The sequence below is a fragment of the Lagenorhynchus albirostris genome, chromosome 17, assembly GCF_949774975.1.
Source record: "Lagenorhynchus albirostris chromosome 17, mLagAlb1.1, whole genome shotgun sequence".
Taxonomy (NCBI): domain Eukaryota; kingdom Metazoa; phylum Chordata; class Mammalia; order Artiodactyla; family Delphinidae; genus Lagenorhynchus; species Lagenorhynchus albirostris.
The window spans coordinates 74,984,909-75,001,462 of NC_083111.1; the positions used below are offsets into that span (position 1 = coordinate 74,984,909).

The following is a 16,554-nucleotide window of genomic DNA, read 5'->3' on the forward strand; positions in this document are numbered from 1 at the left end:
AAAAAAAAAAAAGATGCTACCAGAAAACTACTAGAGCTAATCAATGAATTTGGTAAAGTAGCAGGATACAAAATTAATGCACAGAAATCTCTGGCATTCCTATACACTAATGATGAAAAATCTGAAAGTGAAATCAAGAAAACACTCCCATTTACCATTGAAACAAAAAGAATAAAATATCTAGGAATAAACCTACCTAAGGAGACAAAGGTCCTGTATGCAGAAAATTATAAGACACTGATGAAAGAAATTAAAGATGATACAAATAGATGGAAAGATATACCATGTTCTTGGATTGGAAAATGACTCTACTACCCAAAGCAATCCACAGATTCAATGCAATCCCTATCAAACTACCACTGGTATTTTTCACAGAAATAGAACAAAAAATCTCACAATTTGTATGGAAACACAAAAGACCCCGAACAGCCAAAGCAATCTTGAGAACGAAAAACGGAGCTGGAGGAATCAGGCTCCCTGACTTCAGACTCTACTACAAAGCTACAGTAATCAAGACAGTATGGTACTGGCACAAAAACAGAAAGATAGATCAATGGAACAGGATAGAAAGCCCAGAGATAAACCCACGCACATATGGTCACCTTATCTTTGATAAAGGAGGCAGGAATGTACAGTGGAGAAAGGACAGCCTCTTCAATAAGTGGTGCTGGGAAAACTGGACAGCTACATGTAAAAGTATGAGATTAGATCACTCCCTAACACCATATACAAAAATAAGTTCAAAATGGATTAAAGACCTAAATGTAAGGCCAGAAACTATCAAACTCTTAGAGGAAAACATAGGCAGAACACTCTATGACATAAATCACAGCAAGATCCTTTCTGACCCACCTCCCAGAGAAATGGAAATAAAAACAAAAATAAACAAATGGGACCTAATGAAACTTCAAAGCTTTTGCACAGCATAGGAAACCATAAACAAGACCAAAAGACAACTCTCAGAATGGGAGAAAATATCTGCAAATGAAACAACTGACAAAGGATTAATCTCCAAAATGTATAAGCAGCTCATGCAGCTCAATAACAAAAAAACTAACAACCCAATCCAAAAATGGGCAGAAGACCTAAATAGACATTTTTCCAAAGAAGATATATAGACTGCCAACAAACACATGAAAGAATGCTCAACTTCATTAATCATTAGAGAAATGCAAATCAAAACTACAATGAGATATCATCTCACACCAGTCAGAATGGCCATCATCAAAAAAATCTAGAAACAATAAATGCTGGAGAGGGTGTGGAGAAAAGGGAACCCTCTTGCACTGTTGGTGGGAATGTAAATTGATTCAGCCACTGTGGAGAACAGTATGGAGGTTCCTTAAAAAAACAACAAATAGAACTACCGTATGACCCAGCAATCCCACTACTGGGCATATACCCTGAGAAAACCATAATTCAAAAAGAGTCATGTACCAAAATGTTCACTGCAGCTCTATTTACAATAGCCTGGAGATGGAAACAACCTAAGTGTCCATCATCAGATGAATGGATAAAGAAGATGTGGCACATATATACAATGGAATATTACTCAGCCATAAAAGGAAACGAAATTGAGCTATTTGTAGTGAGGTGGATAGACCTAGAGTCTGTCATACAGAGTGAAATAAGTCAGAAAGAGAAAGACAAATACCATATGCTAACACATATATATGGAATTTAAGAAAAAAAACATGTCATGAAGAACCTAGGGGTAAGACAGGAATAAAGACACAGACCTACTAGAGAATGGACTTGAGGATATGGGGAGGGGGAAGGGTAAGCTGTGACAAAGTGAGAGAGAGGCATGGACATATATACACTACCAAACGTAAGGTAGATAGCTAGTGGGAAGCAGCCGCATAGCACAGGGAGATCAGCTCGGTGCTTTGTGACTGCCTGGAGGGGTGGGATAGGGAGGGTGTTAGGGAGGGAGACATAAGAGGGAAGAGGTATGGGAACATATGTATATGTATAACTGATGCACTTTGTTATAAAGCAGAAACTAATACACCACTGTAAAGCAATTATACTCCGATAAAAAAATAAAAAAAATAAAATATGATAGTGTTGTAATAATTAGTTAGCTGGTCTTCTGGGTTCCTACAGAGCTTAGTACCTAACTTTCTTGCAGCAGTTAACATACTTGCTGTTGCTTTTTATGCACAGGTGGCTCTCCCCAGATCCGTGAGCCGGGCAGACAGAGACCTGGCTTCATCCCAACATCCTCTGCCCTGGCACACAGTGGGTGCACAGAAAACACAGCAAGGACTCCAGGGCTGGAGCAGGTCGGGGAAGAGAAAGTCCACCACCATCCTCATCAAAGGTACGAAGCCTTCAACAAGTACACTGTAGGCTCTCCTGAGGTCGGGCTGGGCAGAGAGGGGAGAAAGCTCTGCAAGGAGCAGAAAGCCAGAGAGAAACAGGACTGCCTCAACAACCACATACCAACCAAGGGCCAAGTTCGCAATTACAGCTTTGAAAGGACAGCAGTCAGGCCTGCTATTCTCTGTACAGTCCCCACTCTAATGGCCTGATACAAAGAGGCATTTACTTTCCCATGGACAACAGCCTCTACTGTTCTTTCACACGTAGTATCTAGCATCCAGGTAAACATTATGATATATGCAAAGAAGAAAACGTGACCCAATTCAAGAAAAAAAGTCAATAGAAACTGATTGACAGATCACTCAGATATTGAAATTATTAGACAGAAACATTTAAATAATGATAAATAAGTTAAAGGCTCTAATGGAAAACGTGTGAAAAACTGATAATTTTTGGCAGAGAAAAAAAATTATAAAAAATAACTAAGTGTCAATGCTATAAATCAAAAAACTCAGAAATGAATAATTCATTTGAGTATCTAAATAGCAGAACTGACATGAGAGAAAGGATAAGTAAACTTGAAGATCAATACAAATCATATAAACTGAAACACAAAGAGAAAGAATTAGAGACAGAAAAAGAGACAGATCATCTGAATGCTGTGAGATATCAAAAAGTTTAATATATGAGGTATTATAGTCCTAGAGGAAAAAACGGAAGCAAATGAAGCATAAGTAATACGTAAAGACATAATGGCTGAGAATGGTCCAAACCCCCTGAAAGATATCAACCCACAGATCCAAAATCTCAGCAAGGTAAACACTAGGAAACCACACCTAAACATAATGATGTTAATATGATGAAAAAACCAAGAAAAAGAGAAAAATCTAAACCAGAGGGGAAAAAGAACCATTACATATAGGGGGAAATGATAAGGGTTAGAAATAATGAAAGACAAAACATAATGGGACAACATCTTTAGAGTGGTGTCCTCCTAGAAATGTATAGTCATCAAAACGTTCTTCAAAAATGAAGACAAAGAATTTCCGAATAGACAAAAGCTGAGATAATTCAACTCCAGCAAAACAGATGTATATAACAAATGCCAATAGAAGTTCTCCAAACTAAAGGAAAATTTATCAGATGGAAGCTAGGCCTGCAGGAAAAAAATAAAGAACACCAGAAAGACTAAATATGTAAGTAAACACAAAAGACATTTTTAAGATTATATTTTCTTACATATATTTTAAATACTGACTAAACCAAAAAATAACACTATATTGAGGAGTTTAGAGCACAAAGAGAAGTGATATGCATGACAACAAGAACCCAAAGGGTAGGAGGGGTGTAACGTGAACTATAATGATTCATGGTTCTTCCATTGTTCATAAAACAGTATATTTGCAGCTAGCTAGAATGTGTTAAAATACAGATGCATAGTGTGATGTCCACAGCAATAACTAAAAAGAAAAAAGAAAAACAACAACAACAAACAAAGAAAGTATAGTTAAAAAGCAAACAGAAAAAAGAAAAAAAAAAAGCAAACAGGGACTTCCCTGGTGGCACAGTGGTAAAGAATCCACCTGCCAATGCAAGGGACACGGGTTTGAGCTCTGGTCCGGGAAGATCCCACATGCCATGGAGCAACCAAGCCCATGCGCCACAACTACTGAGCCCGTGTGCCACAACTACTGAAGCCCACACACCTAGAGCCCATGCTCCGCAACAAGAGAAGGTAAGAGCATCCACTGCAATGAAAAGCACATGCACCACAACGAAGAGTAGCCCCCACTCGCTGCAACTAGAGAAAGCCCGTGTGCAGCAACGAAGACCCAATGCAGCCAAAAATAAATAAATAAAATAAATAAATTTATTTAAAAATAAAAAAGCAAACAAATCCTAATTGAGGGCTATACAATAAAATACCTCATCAGTACTCCTCAAAACTGCCAAGGTCATCAAAAACAGAGAAAGTCTGAGAAACTGTCAGATCCAAAAGCAGCCTAAGAAGACATCATGACTAAATGTAATATGGGACCCTAATGGGATCCTAGAACAGGAAAAGGACATTAGGTAAAATCTAAGGAAATCTTAATAAAATATGGACTTTAGTTAATGATGTATTAATACTGGTTCATTAGTTGTAGCAAAGGTACTATTGTAAATGTTAGATGCTAACAACAGGAGAAACTGGGTATGTGGAACACGGAAACTCTCCATATTACCATAACAATTTTTCTGTAATTCTACAACTGTTCTAAAATTTAAAATTTACCTGAAAAAGAAAAGCTCTACTCTCAGGGGAAAAAGTCAAATGGAATACTAAAAACTACCTGATTCACCCAAAAGAAGCCAGAAGAGGAGGAGACAGGATCAAAGAACTGACATGATAGAGAAAATAAACACCAAGACCATACTTTTCAAGTGAGACATGTCAAAAATTACATTAAATGTAAATGGACTAAACACTCCAATTAAAGAGCAGTGATTGTCAGACTGGTTGTGTGCGGGCACGTGGACACACACACACACACACACACACACACACATACAGGCAACAACAAGATCCAGCTATATGCTATTTACAAGAACACACTTTATATAAAAACTCAGATAGGACCTTTCCTTCACACAGTTCAAAACCCAGTGCAGTGGCTGGCAGATTATGATTTGTAGAGCCTCTGCCTCAGAGCCACATGGGAATGTGGTATAGTCAAGGATGCTGGTCTGGCCTCCAGGTTTACGGAAAGAGAAGAATTAATCTGATGGGAAGGGTGGCAGGAGGCCAGAGCTGCTCCCATTAAAAAGAAAGCCCCCCAGCTCTTGTTACCAAGAGAGCAAGCCTGAGGCCCTCACAGCACCTCCTCGCTGGAGCTGGCCTGCACAGGGCTGATGGTCCAGGTCTGTCCAAAGCAATGGGGGCACATTCCTTCTAATCTGCTCCCTCAAATCAACCTCTCCTTCTTAATGTAGCCCTTGAAATAATGGTATCATTGTTCCCAAGTTTCAAATAAGGAGACAGTGGCCCAAAAAGGCGAAGGATCAAAATCCCCAAAGATCAGCTAGTTAGTAAGTAGTGGCATTAAGATTTTGATCCTTATCTGCCTAACTCCAAAGCCATAAGCAACAACAAAAGTAAAACAACACCAACATCTAAAAATATATATAAGGAAAACACAACACCTGGGAAATATTTAGAATGAGTGATTTACAAACATAAATTGAAAGCATGATTAGACTGGTTTATAATCCTTGCTTTGGTTCTTTTAGGAATTGGAGTCATTTTTAAGAGACAGGGGAGGGAAAAGAGAGCCAACATTTTTTGATCATCTACCATGTACCAGATCCACTTCTCATAAAAGTGATATTGCCTTTAATATCTTCAATACCAGGAGACAGATATTGCCATCAACATTTTACAAACAATAAAATTGTATAAAGAAGTTAAATAACACAGCCTGTAAGTGGCACAGTCTGTCTAGTTCTAAACCTGAGTCTGTCTTGTTCTAAAAGCCTGTGTTTTTCTGCAAGATCTCATTGCTCTCAGAAATTTTCAAGTGCCAAACAGAATCTCAATGAACTTCCAAATGGCACAGCTACCGTGGTACAAAAGGCATGGTCACTTTGGAAGAGAGTTTGGGGGTTTCTTACAAAACTAAACATACTCTTACCATACAATCTCGCCATCTCACTCCTTGGTATTTACCCAGAGGAGCTGAGAACGTATGACCACACAGAAACCTGCAAATGGATGTTTACAGCAGCCTTATTCATAATTGCCAAAACTTAGAAGCAACTAAGATGTCCTTTAGTAGATAAATGCATAAACTGTGGTCCATCCAGACAATGGAATATTATTCAGTGTTAAAAAGAAATGAGCTATCAAGCCATGAAAAGACACGGAGAAACCTTAAATGCAATTACTAAGTGAAAGAAGCCAATCTAAAAGGGCTACATACTGTACAATTCCTACTGTATGACATTCTGGGAAAGGCAAAACTATGGAGACAGCAGAAAGATCAGAAGTTGCCAGGAGGCAGAGGGAAGAGAGGGATTAACAGGCAGAGCAAAGAGGATCTTGGGGGCAGTATAACTATTCTGTATGATACTGTAATTGTGGATATATGTCATTATACATTTGTCCAAACCCGTAGAATGTACAACACCAAGAGTGAACCCAAATACTAACTATGGGCTTCAGGTGATTATGATATATCAACATAGGTTCATCAATTGTAACAAATGTACCACACTGGTAGGGATGTTGAAAATGGGGGAGGCTGTATGTGGAGGGGGAGTGGAGCCAGGTGGTATATAGGAAGTCTCTATATTTTCCTCCCAATTTTGCTATGAACCTAAAAGTAGTTTGGGGGGTTTTTTTTGTTGGTTTTTTTTTCGGCTGTGCCGCATGGCTTGTGGGATCTTAGCTCCCCAACCAGTGATTGAACCCGGACCTCTCACAGTGAAAGCACCAAGTCCTAACCACTGGACCACCATGCAATTCCCCTAAAACTACTTTTAAAAATAGTTTCTAAATTTAAAAAAATAGATAAGACTGGTAAAATCCAAATAAGGTCTACAGTTTAGTTAACAGTGTCACAAAGTCCATTTCCTACTTTTGACAATATACTATAGCTAAAGATGTTATCACCAAGGGAAGGTGGGTGCTAGGTACACAGGAACTCCGAGACTTTTTGTGAGTCTAAAATTATTTCAAAATGTTTTTAAATTAAATAAAGCCACTTTTTATCATTGATGTACAAGGAGACTGGCAGAGAATCCACCAGCCCTATGACTGAGAACATTTCTATCAGCAGAGTTATGGGTTCATATGAGCCTAATGGAGAAAACTCCACAAGTGAGTCTGCCTGGTGAGCACATTGCTTACAGAACGGCATGCGGCTTGTTTACGTGCAAGAAGCAGAGGGCTGAACAGCTGGGCCAAGGGAACAAGACTGCTCCTGTTTAGAGACTCCTGGCTCAGCACTGGCTCCTCTCGTCCGAGCATCTTCTCTGGCGCATCTTTAAGGTCGATTGTGTCAACCCCACCCTAGGGAATGCATGTTATTTAAGAAGCACATATAACACCTTCACTGTTTGTGAACCCTCAGTGGTTTGGTGGGCTTTGCCCAGTGTTTCATAGTCTTTGGATTTTAGGGTGACATGGAAATGCTTTTGGTATGATGTCCACTGTAGGGTTCTTTATAACAGCAAAAACTGGAAACGACTAAACTGCCCAATTATGAGGGGAATGTTAAACTATGATACTCATCCTTATGCAGCCATTAAAAGTAGTTAATAAATGTATTTTCATAAAATGAAAAAAGGCCTATGAAATGAGGATAAAGAAAAAAGGCAATATTTATAATGCCTAAAGTATGTAGGTGCCCCCGTCTGGCCTTTCACTATGAGGTTATTCTAACTCAGAAGTGAAGTATTCTCAGCAAACCATCTGGCCACTCATCTAAGCCACATTCTCCAGTAGAGCTTCATCACTGATAAAGCTGACATTTTAATCTCCATCAAAAAAAAAATGCTCATTTACAGTGTGACCTCAACCATGTCTAAAAATATATCCAAAAATTCCCCCAAGGAAAAGAACCAAAAAGCATTTCCAAATCTTATTTAGTGAATACATTTTAATTTCATTCTTAAAATAAACACATGAATGACACCATGTAATTTTAAAAGGCAATACAGGAGTTTGCCTTTATTACAGTGTTTCCTGACACAAATTATATATTGAAAATTACATATCCAGATCTGGAAAGGCAAACTGGTTTCCTCTAGGAAGCCAACTGCAATGGATTAGCAGTATTTGCCCAAGATGTTGAAGTCTCATCTCGGATCAGTAAAATAGTGACGCTTGATTTCTTCATAATGTTTGCTGTGGGTAGGAAAAGGGAAGGCAGGAGATGCATACTGCATATTTTCTGATATGGATGAAAATTTCTACCACACAGATAGATGTGAAAGGAAGAAAAAAGAGTGAGGGAATGCAGTGGGCAGAAAAATGCCCTCCCCAAAGATGACCATGTCCTAATCCCTGGAACCTTATGTGGCAAAAAGGAATTAAGACTACAGCTAGAATTAAGGTTATTGATCCTCTGACTTTAAGATAAGGACATTGTCCTGGGTTATCCAAGTGGGTGTGCTGTAATCACAGGGTCCGTTCAAACTGGAAGAGGAAAGCAGAAGAGGAGAGTCAGAGGAGGAGAGAGATGAGGGATGCTCACCTGGCTTTGAAGACAAGACGAAGGGGCCACGAGCCGAGGAGTGTGGACGGCCTGTAGGAGCCAGAGAAGAGCAAGGAAATGGATTTTCTCTTAGAGCCTCTCCAGAAAGAACACGTCACCTGCGTGTTAGCTCAGTGCGACCTGTGCTGGAATTCTGAACCACAGAACTATAAGACAATAAACTTGTGCTGTTTAAGTTACAAAGCTGGAGTAATTTATCACAACAGTAATGGAAAACTACTACAGGGGTGGACAGAGAGGAAAGGGAAAGGGCAATTACAGTTAGGATGAGGGTGGCTGGCAGGAATCAATTTCATTTTGCCTCATCAGCCCCAGTTAACCGAGAAGCACGACTTACACGCATGTGTACAAGAAGAGCATCCCGATCTGGAGGAAGGGAGAAGCCCAGGGCTGAATTAGTGGTTCTCATTCAGGTTGAATCTCATCCGCAGCTGGGGCACCGCTCAGCAGGGGGACCCCTACATCCACGGAGAGGCCGTGGGAAACCGGCCACGACCCAGGGCCCAGCTTAGTCGGGCTCCCGAGGCCCCAGAGTACAACCGTGTGATGGCAGGAAAAAGCTGAGAACCACACGTGAGAGGGACACCTTCAATCAAATCACCCCCAAATGCACTTCTGCACACAAACCAAAGATTCCACAAATCTGAGGAACAAGTCAATGAGGACTTCAGGGCAGAGAGACTGTCTGCTGTGTCTGGTTAGGAAGGGAAGATGCTCCACACGGAAACTGAGGAATGAATGAGAAGTCTAGCTCCGATTCTGAAACAGCGAGGACAGAAATCAACCTCCCTGGGTCTGCATTTCTCATCTATAAAGTGAGAGTTGCCCTAACTCTGCATCCTCTAGTCCTACAATTGCGCTAGTCTAAGAAAATCCAGAGTCCCCCAGAGAAACACATCTATGAGAGGTGGGATGCGACATTAAGCTCTTAATTTTAATTATGTGCAAAGTATGCAAACATGGAACATCCCAGTTGAGACACTTAGCACTCCTGCTGGGTGACGCGTGGGTCTCACCTGAGAAACTCGTGTTCAGTGCAGACCTGAAAGCAGCTACAGAAGCGACAGGCACAGCAGCCTCAGGTTCCCCAACTGCCCCCTTTCTGCCGTCAGTGAGGGACTGAGAAGATCTGGTAAGAGACGCTCAGACCTAGGGCTCGGAGGCAAAGCCCCAGCTCTCATTCCCTCACCTCCTGGATAGTCAAAGCACATGAGCCCTCATCCCCCCCGAGCCACCTGGTTTCTTAACTACAAGAGGAGAGATCATGAGGCTTCAAGTCACTTCATCCCAAGGCTGTTCTGAGCATCAGATGAGCTTGTCATCAGGGAGGGTCCTCGTACCTCAGAAGGGGTGACAGACGGCATAGGCTGGCCACTATTATAACGGCGACTGAAGCCCGTGGATATGGGCATCGAGGAAAGATTCGTGGGGGTCACTTAACTTATGTGAGATGCAGGTTGTTCAGCTGTCCAATCCGGGCAATGATATCTACTGTGTGGAGATCAGAGTTGAGGGGGGTGAAGCTCCTGGCACAGTGCAGTGACACAGTAGATGCTCAATAAATATAAATGCATCTCTGAGTGTGGTGGCCCAGGGTCCTTCCACGTTCTGCCTACCACCCTCTGGGACTTAGCAGTGGACACGATTTCAACAAACATCTCAGAGCATCATGTTCCCACCTTCACATGCACGGGCCAGCAGCAAGAGCATCGATTTTAAGGGTCCAGTTGCTGAGGGCTGAGCAGAATTTATTATTAAACAAATTCACTGGACCAGAGTTCTTGCTGTCAATAACTGCACCATAAGCAGTGGCCAAGGGGATATTACCATCTACATGAAAGAGACATCAACTGGACGTATTAAAAGAATAAGGAAAGCCACGGTCTCCCGAGCCCCTGTTACACGCTAGCACCGTGGCGGGCACATGAGCGCCATTTCCAGCTCTTACAAGCGCCTGCCAACCGGGCATCATCACACCTGCCGTATCAGGGGTTCACCTGAGACAATCCAGGATCTGACAGCACACACTTGTCCTTAAAGCACGTACTCTTTGCTCTAAATCACTCCAATTTTTTACAGGGAGAGGGTGCCTTTCTCTAGTCTGTGTCCTCTTACACTCTGTTCCTGGACTTGGTCCCCAAAGTACAGAGAAGCGCTACACTTGCAGAAGGAGAGGGCATGCAGTCAGCCGAGCCACGCCCCAGACTCCAGGTGCACTGTCTGAGCAGGCCCAGAAGGGAAGGGGACGCTCCAAAACAATGAAAGGAGGTTCCCTCCGTCTTTATTTTGAAGAGCGGTGCGCTTCCAACTTGAATACCCGCTCCAGCGCCGAGCCCACTTACCTTGAAGGAGGCGTGCTGCTCCATGTGCCGCAGCAGCTGTGGCTTCTGGGCTGCTGTGTAGTCACACACCGTGCACTTGAACTGCTTCCCTGAAAAGAAGGGAGAAGAAGGTGAGCACTGTCAGGCTCGCAGCCCCTGCGTGTGAGTGGAGCGTGCATGAAGGCACGAAGAGGCCCCGTGCCGTCGGGGGTGTCCAGAACGTCAGGGGGAACTGGCAAGGAAGTGCACAGCCGCAAGGCAGTATGCTCCGTCTAGCCCAGGGGAGGCTGGGGGGCCGGATGCCAGGGGCCTCAGTGTCTCCCTAGGAGTGTGGACGCCATCCCGAGAGCCAACAGCACCTGCAGAATGCCCTTCAGCAAGAGAAGAGATCTGTGTTTTGGAACTCGTAGAGTGTTAAAAGGCAGATTTCAGGAGATGCTAGAGAGAAAACGACAGAGAAGTGTGAAACGTGGGTCTTTTGAGAGGATTAACGTTTCAGTAATTTATAAACATTCAGTAATGTGATAAACAAGCCCACATGTTAAATCAATGGATATATGGGGCAGGCTACATTTTTTACCCCTGAGGAGCAAAAATAAAACCTCAACTTGCAATAATACAAACGTGCAACCAAATAAAAATATGGCCCACTTCTCACAGCAGCGATGCTCACCACGCAGCTTCTAATGGCTCTAAGCCTCCGGAGGCAGCAATGACCACAGTCACTGCACGTGGTGCCACAGAAACACTGGCTCCCTCTGGGAACCTCTCATACCTTTCCTTCCCAGACGAGCTGGGTGAAAAAGCTGTCCACCTCTGCAGCCTCCATGCTCCTTTTCTAGCCACTCCTGAGCCCACCCCAAAACTGGCAGGTGACACCAGCTTGCCCCATAACCTGTCTCGCCAAGGTAACCAGGGACCTCCATGACGCCAAGCCAATGGCAGACTTCAGTCCTTATTTGACAGGACTCTACCGCACGTGGCTCTGCTAACACCGCGCTTGGGAAACCCTCTGCTCCTCTGACGCCACGCCACTACTGCCTCTCCGTGCCTCTCTATTCGTTCTGTGTATCCCGGAAACACTCTCCCATCTACAGCTTTTTCACACTGAGGTCCCAGACTGCTCCAGCCCACATACCCGCTCTTCTTCTACAGGCATCCTTGCATGTAAACCTTTGAGGTCAAAATCTACACCTTCTACGCATACTTTTACACCTTCTACCCTTCCCTAAACTTGAGATTTGAGTTTTCAACTGTCTGCTGGACTACTGCTTAGCTGTCCCAAATGTCCTAATTTGGACTCTTTGCCTCACCCATCACATGGGTTCCACCTCCAGCATTCCTAGTTTATCACCCACCTGATCACCTAAGTCAGAGACCCAGTAGCCTTCCTCAACATCTCCATGACCCCAACTTCACTCACCTTATTTTTTTAGCACCTGACTTCAACTCCCAGTATTTTTCTATTTCTCTCTGTTTCTAAAACCTCCACACTGGTTAAGGCCCTCCTCATTTCTTTCCTGGACAACGGCAAAAGCCATTGCTCAAATGAATTGGTTTCCTTTCTTTCAGGCAACCCTCCCATCCATCTATCACCCACCCACTGCCCCCCCTCCATCCATCATCCATCCATCCTGATGCCCCATCCTCCATCCTTGATCTAACACACAAACTCGTCCACAGCCCTTGCTGCACAGCCCACCAATGACTCCAAATACAGATCAAAGGTGAAGTTCCAAAGCATGGCATGGAAGGCACCCAAAATCAAAGTAACTCTCCCCCCGATCCCTCTCTCTGACTTCCTGTTTTGCCTTTGCAGTCCAAGAACCCTGAGCCTCTGCTAACATCTTCCATGCCTGAGATGCACTGTCTCTTGGCATGTGGTCATTCTTCACTTTAACTCAAAACTCCAGTTGAACAACATCTCTGGTACAAGCCGGCTAAGAGCCAGCCCCCTGAAGCTCCCACACACACTCTCACACACTCTGTCCACGCCCTGGCCCTGCAGCACGGTCATGACCTGCCATTGGCCTCCCATCGGCAGGAACCATGTCTGAAGTCATCTTGGCACTCCTACTGCCTGAGCGCCTGGCACACACTGAACATATTCTGTGCATTCTACTGAACTGAGCTGGGCAAGAAGCAAAAAGGAAACTTTGTACATCTTACTTGACCAATGCTCTCAATAGCAGCAGCAAAAGGGAAACAATAATATAAACATGTTAATACTGCAATTGTACCTATCATTCCAGGCGAAGGACCCCCAAACTCTAGATTCCACTAATTCTGCAAGTCCAAAGTATGAGGAACACTTTTTCATGTGTAAGGCAGAAAAGTCATAATCAGAGCGCAGTTAACACCTTCCCTTGAACACAGTACCATCTTTTTCAAACAGAAGGGCTATGCATAGCTACACATCTCGTGTATAAACTCGGACACCCATACTTCTCCACTGGTGTGTGGCTCGCCTAAATACATCATGACTGTGCCAGGCAGCCTGAGCAGAATGGTGTCTAGGTTCCCCACTGGCACCACGCAGGCAGGAAAGCTGATATCCACGTTGATAGGTATTTTCACTCACTACCAATACACTTGGATCAAAGAGTAGGAGATTAAGCTAAAAATGATTAGTGCCTGAAATGAATAAATGGCATCACCTCGTTTGAGGTCCACAGTCAACCTTTTATGAATATACTCCCGGGGCTCGCCAGAGACAAGGAAAGAAGGCAGCTCTTAAAAGCCATCCCTTATGAGGCGTCAGAGCGCAGGCAATAAATATTACAAATGTTTTCAGCGACCAATGACGCCCCCCCACCGAACAGGCTGGGAGAGCGCTTGACATAATCTTTTGCTGCCTAATTAAAATAATGCAATAGAGATGCATGACTACTCATAAAAATGTAATGATTTGAGACTATCAGACTGTTTTCTATCAAGATACTCCTGAGAATCACAGGGAGAATTGTCTAGAAAACGCAGTATTTACCCGAGGTTAGAGTGACCTCAAAGGGCTGGTAGGTGCACAGCAAATGGCTGTATTGGATGTGAGTCATAGAGCAGCCCAGGAAAAGAAGGGAATGATGACAAAGAAAAAATGAGGTGGACGTTTTAAAAAGCTTAATTCATTTTGCACACAATGCGCCCGGCTAGCTCTACGTAGCGAGCTGCTGGCCGTCAGCAGCTGTGCCAGGACATGGCGTGTCTGATCTCCTCGCGCTGCCCAGAACCTGGGGAGGCAAGGCAGGGCACCCCTCTTATGGATGAGGGACTAGGAACACGAAGCTGAGCAACTTGCCAGGTTGTGAAGCAGTCGGTGGCAGAGCCTGGATTTGGACCCCAAAGCTCTGACTCGGCTCCGTAAGAATCCTCTTGGCTAAGAAGGACACGGCATGATTTCCCCAAAGGGAACAAAGAATTTCCAACAGCAAAAGGGGCACATATGAACCACACGCATAAAGCCTGGTCCCGCAGGGTGGCGGCCGCGGGAAGCACCAGTGTGGCAGTGGAGGGGCGCTCTCCTGCAGCCCCGGCCAGCTCACCTGTGAGGCCCGGGGTTCATTCCTCCCTGCTGCTCAGTGTGTCCCCACTAGAAAAACGGGGAGGCAACCTCTGCCTGCTGCCAGGATGGGCTCAGACTCTGGGCGGCAAGCACCCGAAAAGCGGTCCCCTGAGAGAAGAGGCTGAGGGTGTGTGCAGGTGACCCAGCAGCGGGTCCTGCTCTGCCACGGCCACTGGGGCAGCACCCCTCAAATCCTAGTGTTTTGACCTCCCTGACACGCTCGGGGACAATCCAAGGATAGGTCCAGTTAAGCCAGCCTGAGATAATATTCCTTAAAATAGAAAGAATACAAACAGAGAAAGGAAAATGATAACATGTAAGTAACATAATATCAAAGAGTTCACAGAAGGCTTTCTGCACCCTGCCCCCAGCAACTGCTCTGGCCTTGTCTCCACCCACAGCAAGCCGTGACCACCTGGCAATGGCTGATGGGACCCTCCCCGTTACCTCCTGTGCTCAGCCGTGACCCTCGCCCCCCTCTCTCCACCCCAGGGACATAGCACACTCACGCCACCTCCGGGCCTTTGCACTTGCTGCTCTGGGGCCTGGGGTGCCCTTCCTTCCATGCTCTGCTGGCTGGTTTCTCTTCCATGACCATCCCCATCTTCCTTTACTGATTCATTTGTGACATCCCTCATCTTGTAACATTTTCATATTGAAACTGAACCGTTTCACATTCATATTTTCATATCTCAATTTTCTCAATATTTAAGATATTTCTTCATATCTCAACTGTAATATACCCCCTATTTTATTGATTTATCTTGTTTCTCGTTCAGCTTCATGACAGTGGGGTGTTTCGTTTCTGCTTTGGTTGTTGTTCGTACTACCCGCTGCTGTATCCGAAGTGCCTAATTCCAAGTGGCTCACCAGTTCATCGCTGGTTGGTCCACCTGGCACCCTCGGTGGGCTGCAGGTACTTTGGGGACAGGGACAGTAGACTTCTCATTCCACATCCTTGTGCCCGGCAGCGAGAGCATGCCAGCTATGAGGCTAGCAGCAAGTCACGGGGCCGTCCCAGCAGGATGTCTGCTCAGCCATGTGCCCTCTCCCTCCCCACAGCCACCACCATCACACAGGGCACCACCAGAGCCTTGTATACGGCCCTGTCCACCATCCCTGCCCTCCCAGCCACAGGTGATGGGACCGCTGTGGACCAGTGACCCAAGCTGAGCCAGGAATCTGAACTGTCGGGATCTGAAGCATGTAACTCAGAAGCTATTGGTCATTATATTTTCAATCTGTGGATGAAATAAGAACACAAACCAGTCTGCAAAGGGAGACGGAGACAGAACGTCAGAACAAGGAGGCAGAGATGAGCAAAGGTGAGTGACGAAGACATCCACTCAGCAAGCACTCCCTGAGGGGCCACTGTGTGCGGGGACCAGGCCGGACCCCTGAGCACAGCAGCGGGCAGACAGCGGAGCCCTTGCCCTCATGGAGCTCACAGCCTATAAGGACAAGAAGCAAATAAATCACTACAAATCACAATGGGCTATGGGGGAAACGGACGGGGCCGTGGAGGGTGAGGAGGCCGGGACAGGGTGTGGCCACAGGGCTGAGGCAGCAGGGAAGGCCTCTGTGGTCAAGTGAAGGTGAGAGGTCGACGGGGTCCAGCCACAGTTAGAGGAGGTGAGGACAGTCCTGTGAAGAAGCAACGGAAAACGCAAGGATCGCTGTCTCTGTAGGATATAATAAACGTCCCTTTTCTGTTTCAGTGACCTCAAATGAGTTTCTGACAATGGCAAGCAAGAGTCCCAGCAAATACAGCTGTTGAATGAATCAGTGGGTGCATGAATATAAAACGCCAAGACCCCTCAAGGCAAAGACATAAAAAAGGACACGAACAAACAATGCACTCAAGAGAGGATTAAATCCGACTTAATTAATCAAAAGAAGTCCAATGACAGCAAACACTTGCACACAGCGCTATGAACCCGTCAATGTTACAAATTCCTCATGCAGGTTACTCTTGTAATCCAGCTAATCCTCTAATTCACCTGATCGATTTCATGATTATCAAATCCCTAAAAAGTATAATAAAATGGTAAGGTCTGATATCCATTAAACTAAGAAACTGAACTTGTTT

The 16,554-nt window shown here is 44.5% G+C and overlaps 1 protein-coding gene across 1 annotated transcript in view; it reads right to left on the bottom strand.

The window, feature by feature from the left end:
• ZFAT (zinc finger and AT-hook domain containing) overlaps nt 1-16,554 on the bottom strand; it is a 187,258-nt gene that overhangs the window by 69,323 nt on the left and 101,381 nt on the right. The window contains exons 11-12 of the mRNA XM_060127706.1: nt 10,928-11,016; nt 8,565-8,615 (exon numbers count right to left, since the gene is read on the bottom strand). Of these exons, the coding sequence (XP_059983689.1) occupies nt 8,565-8,615; nt 10,928-11,016 (140 nt within the window). The remainder of the gene's footprint in view (nt 1-8,564; nt 8,616-10,927; nt 11,017-16,554) is intronic.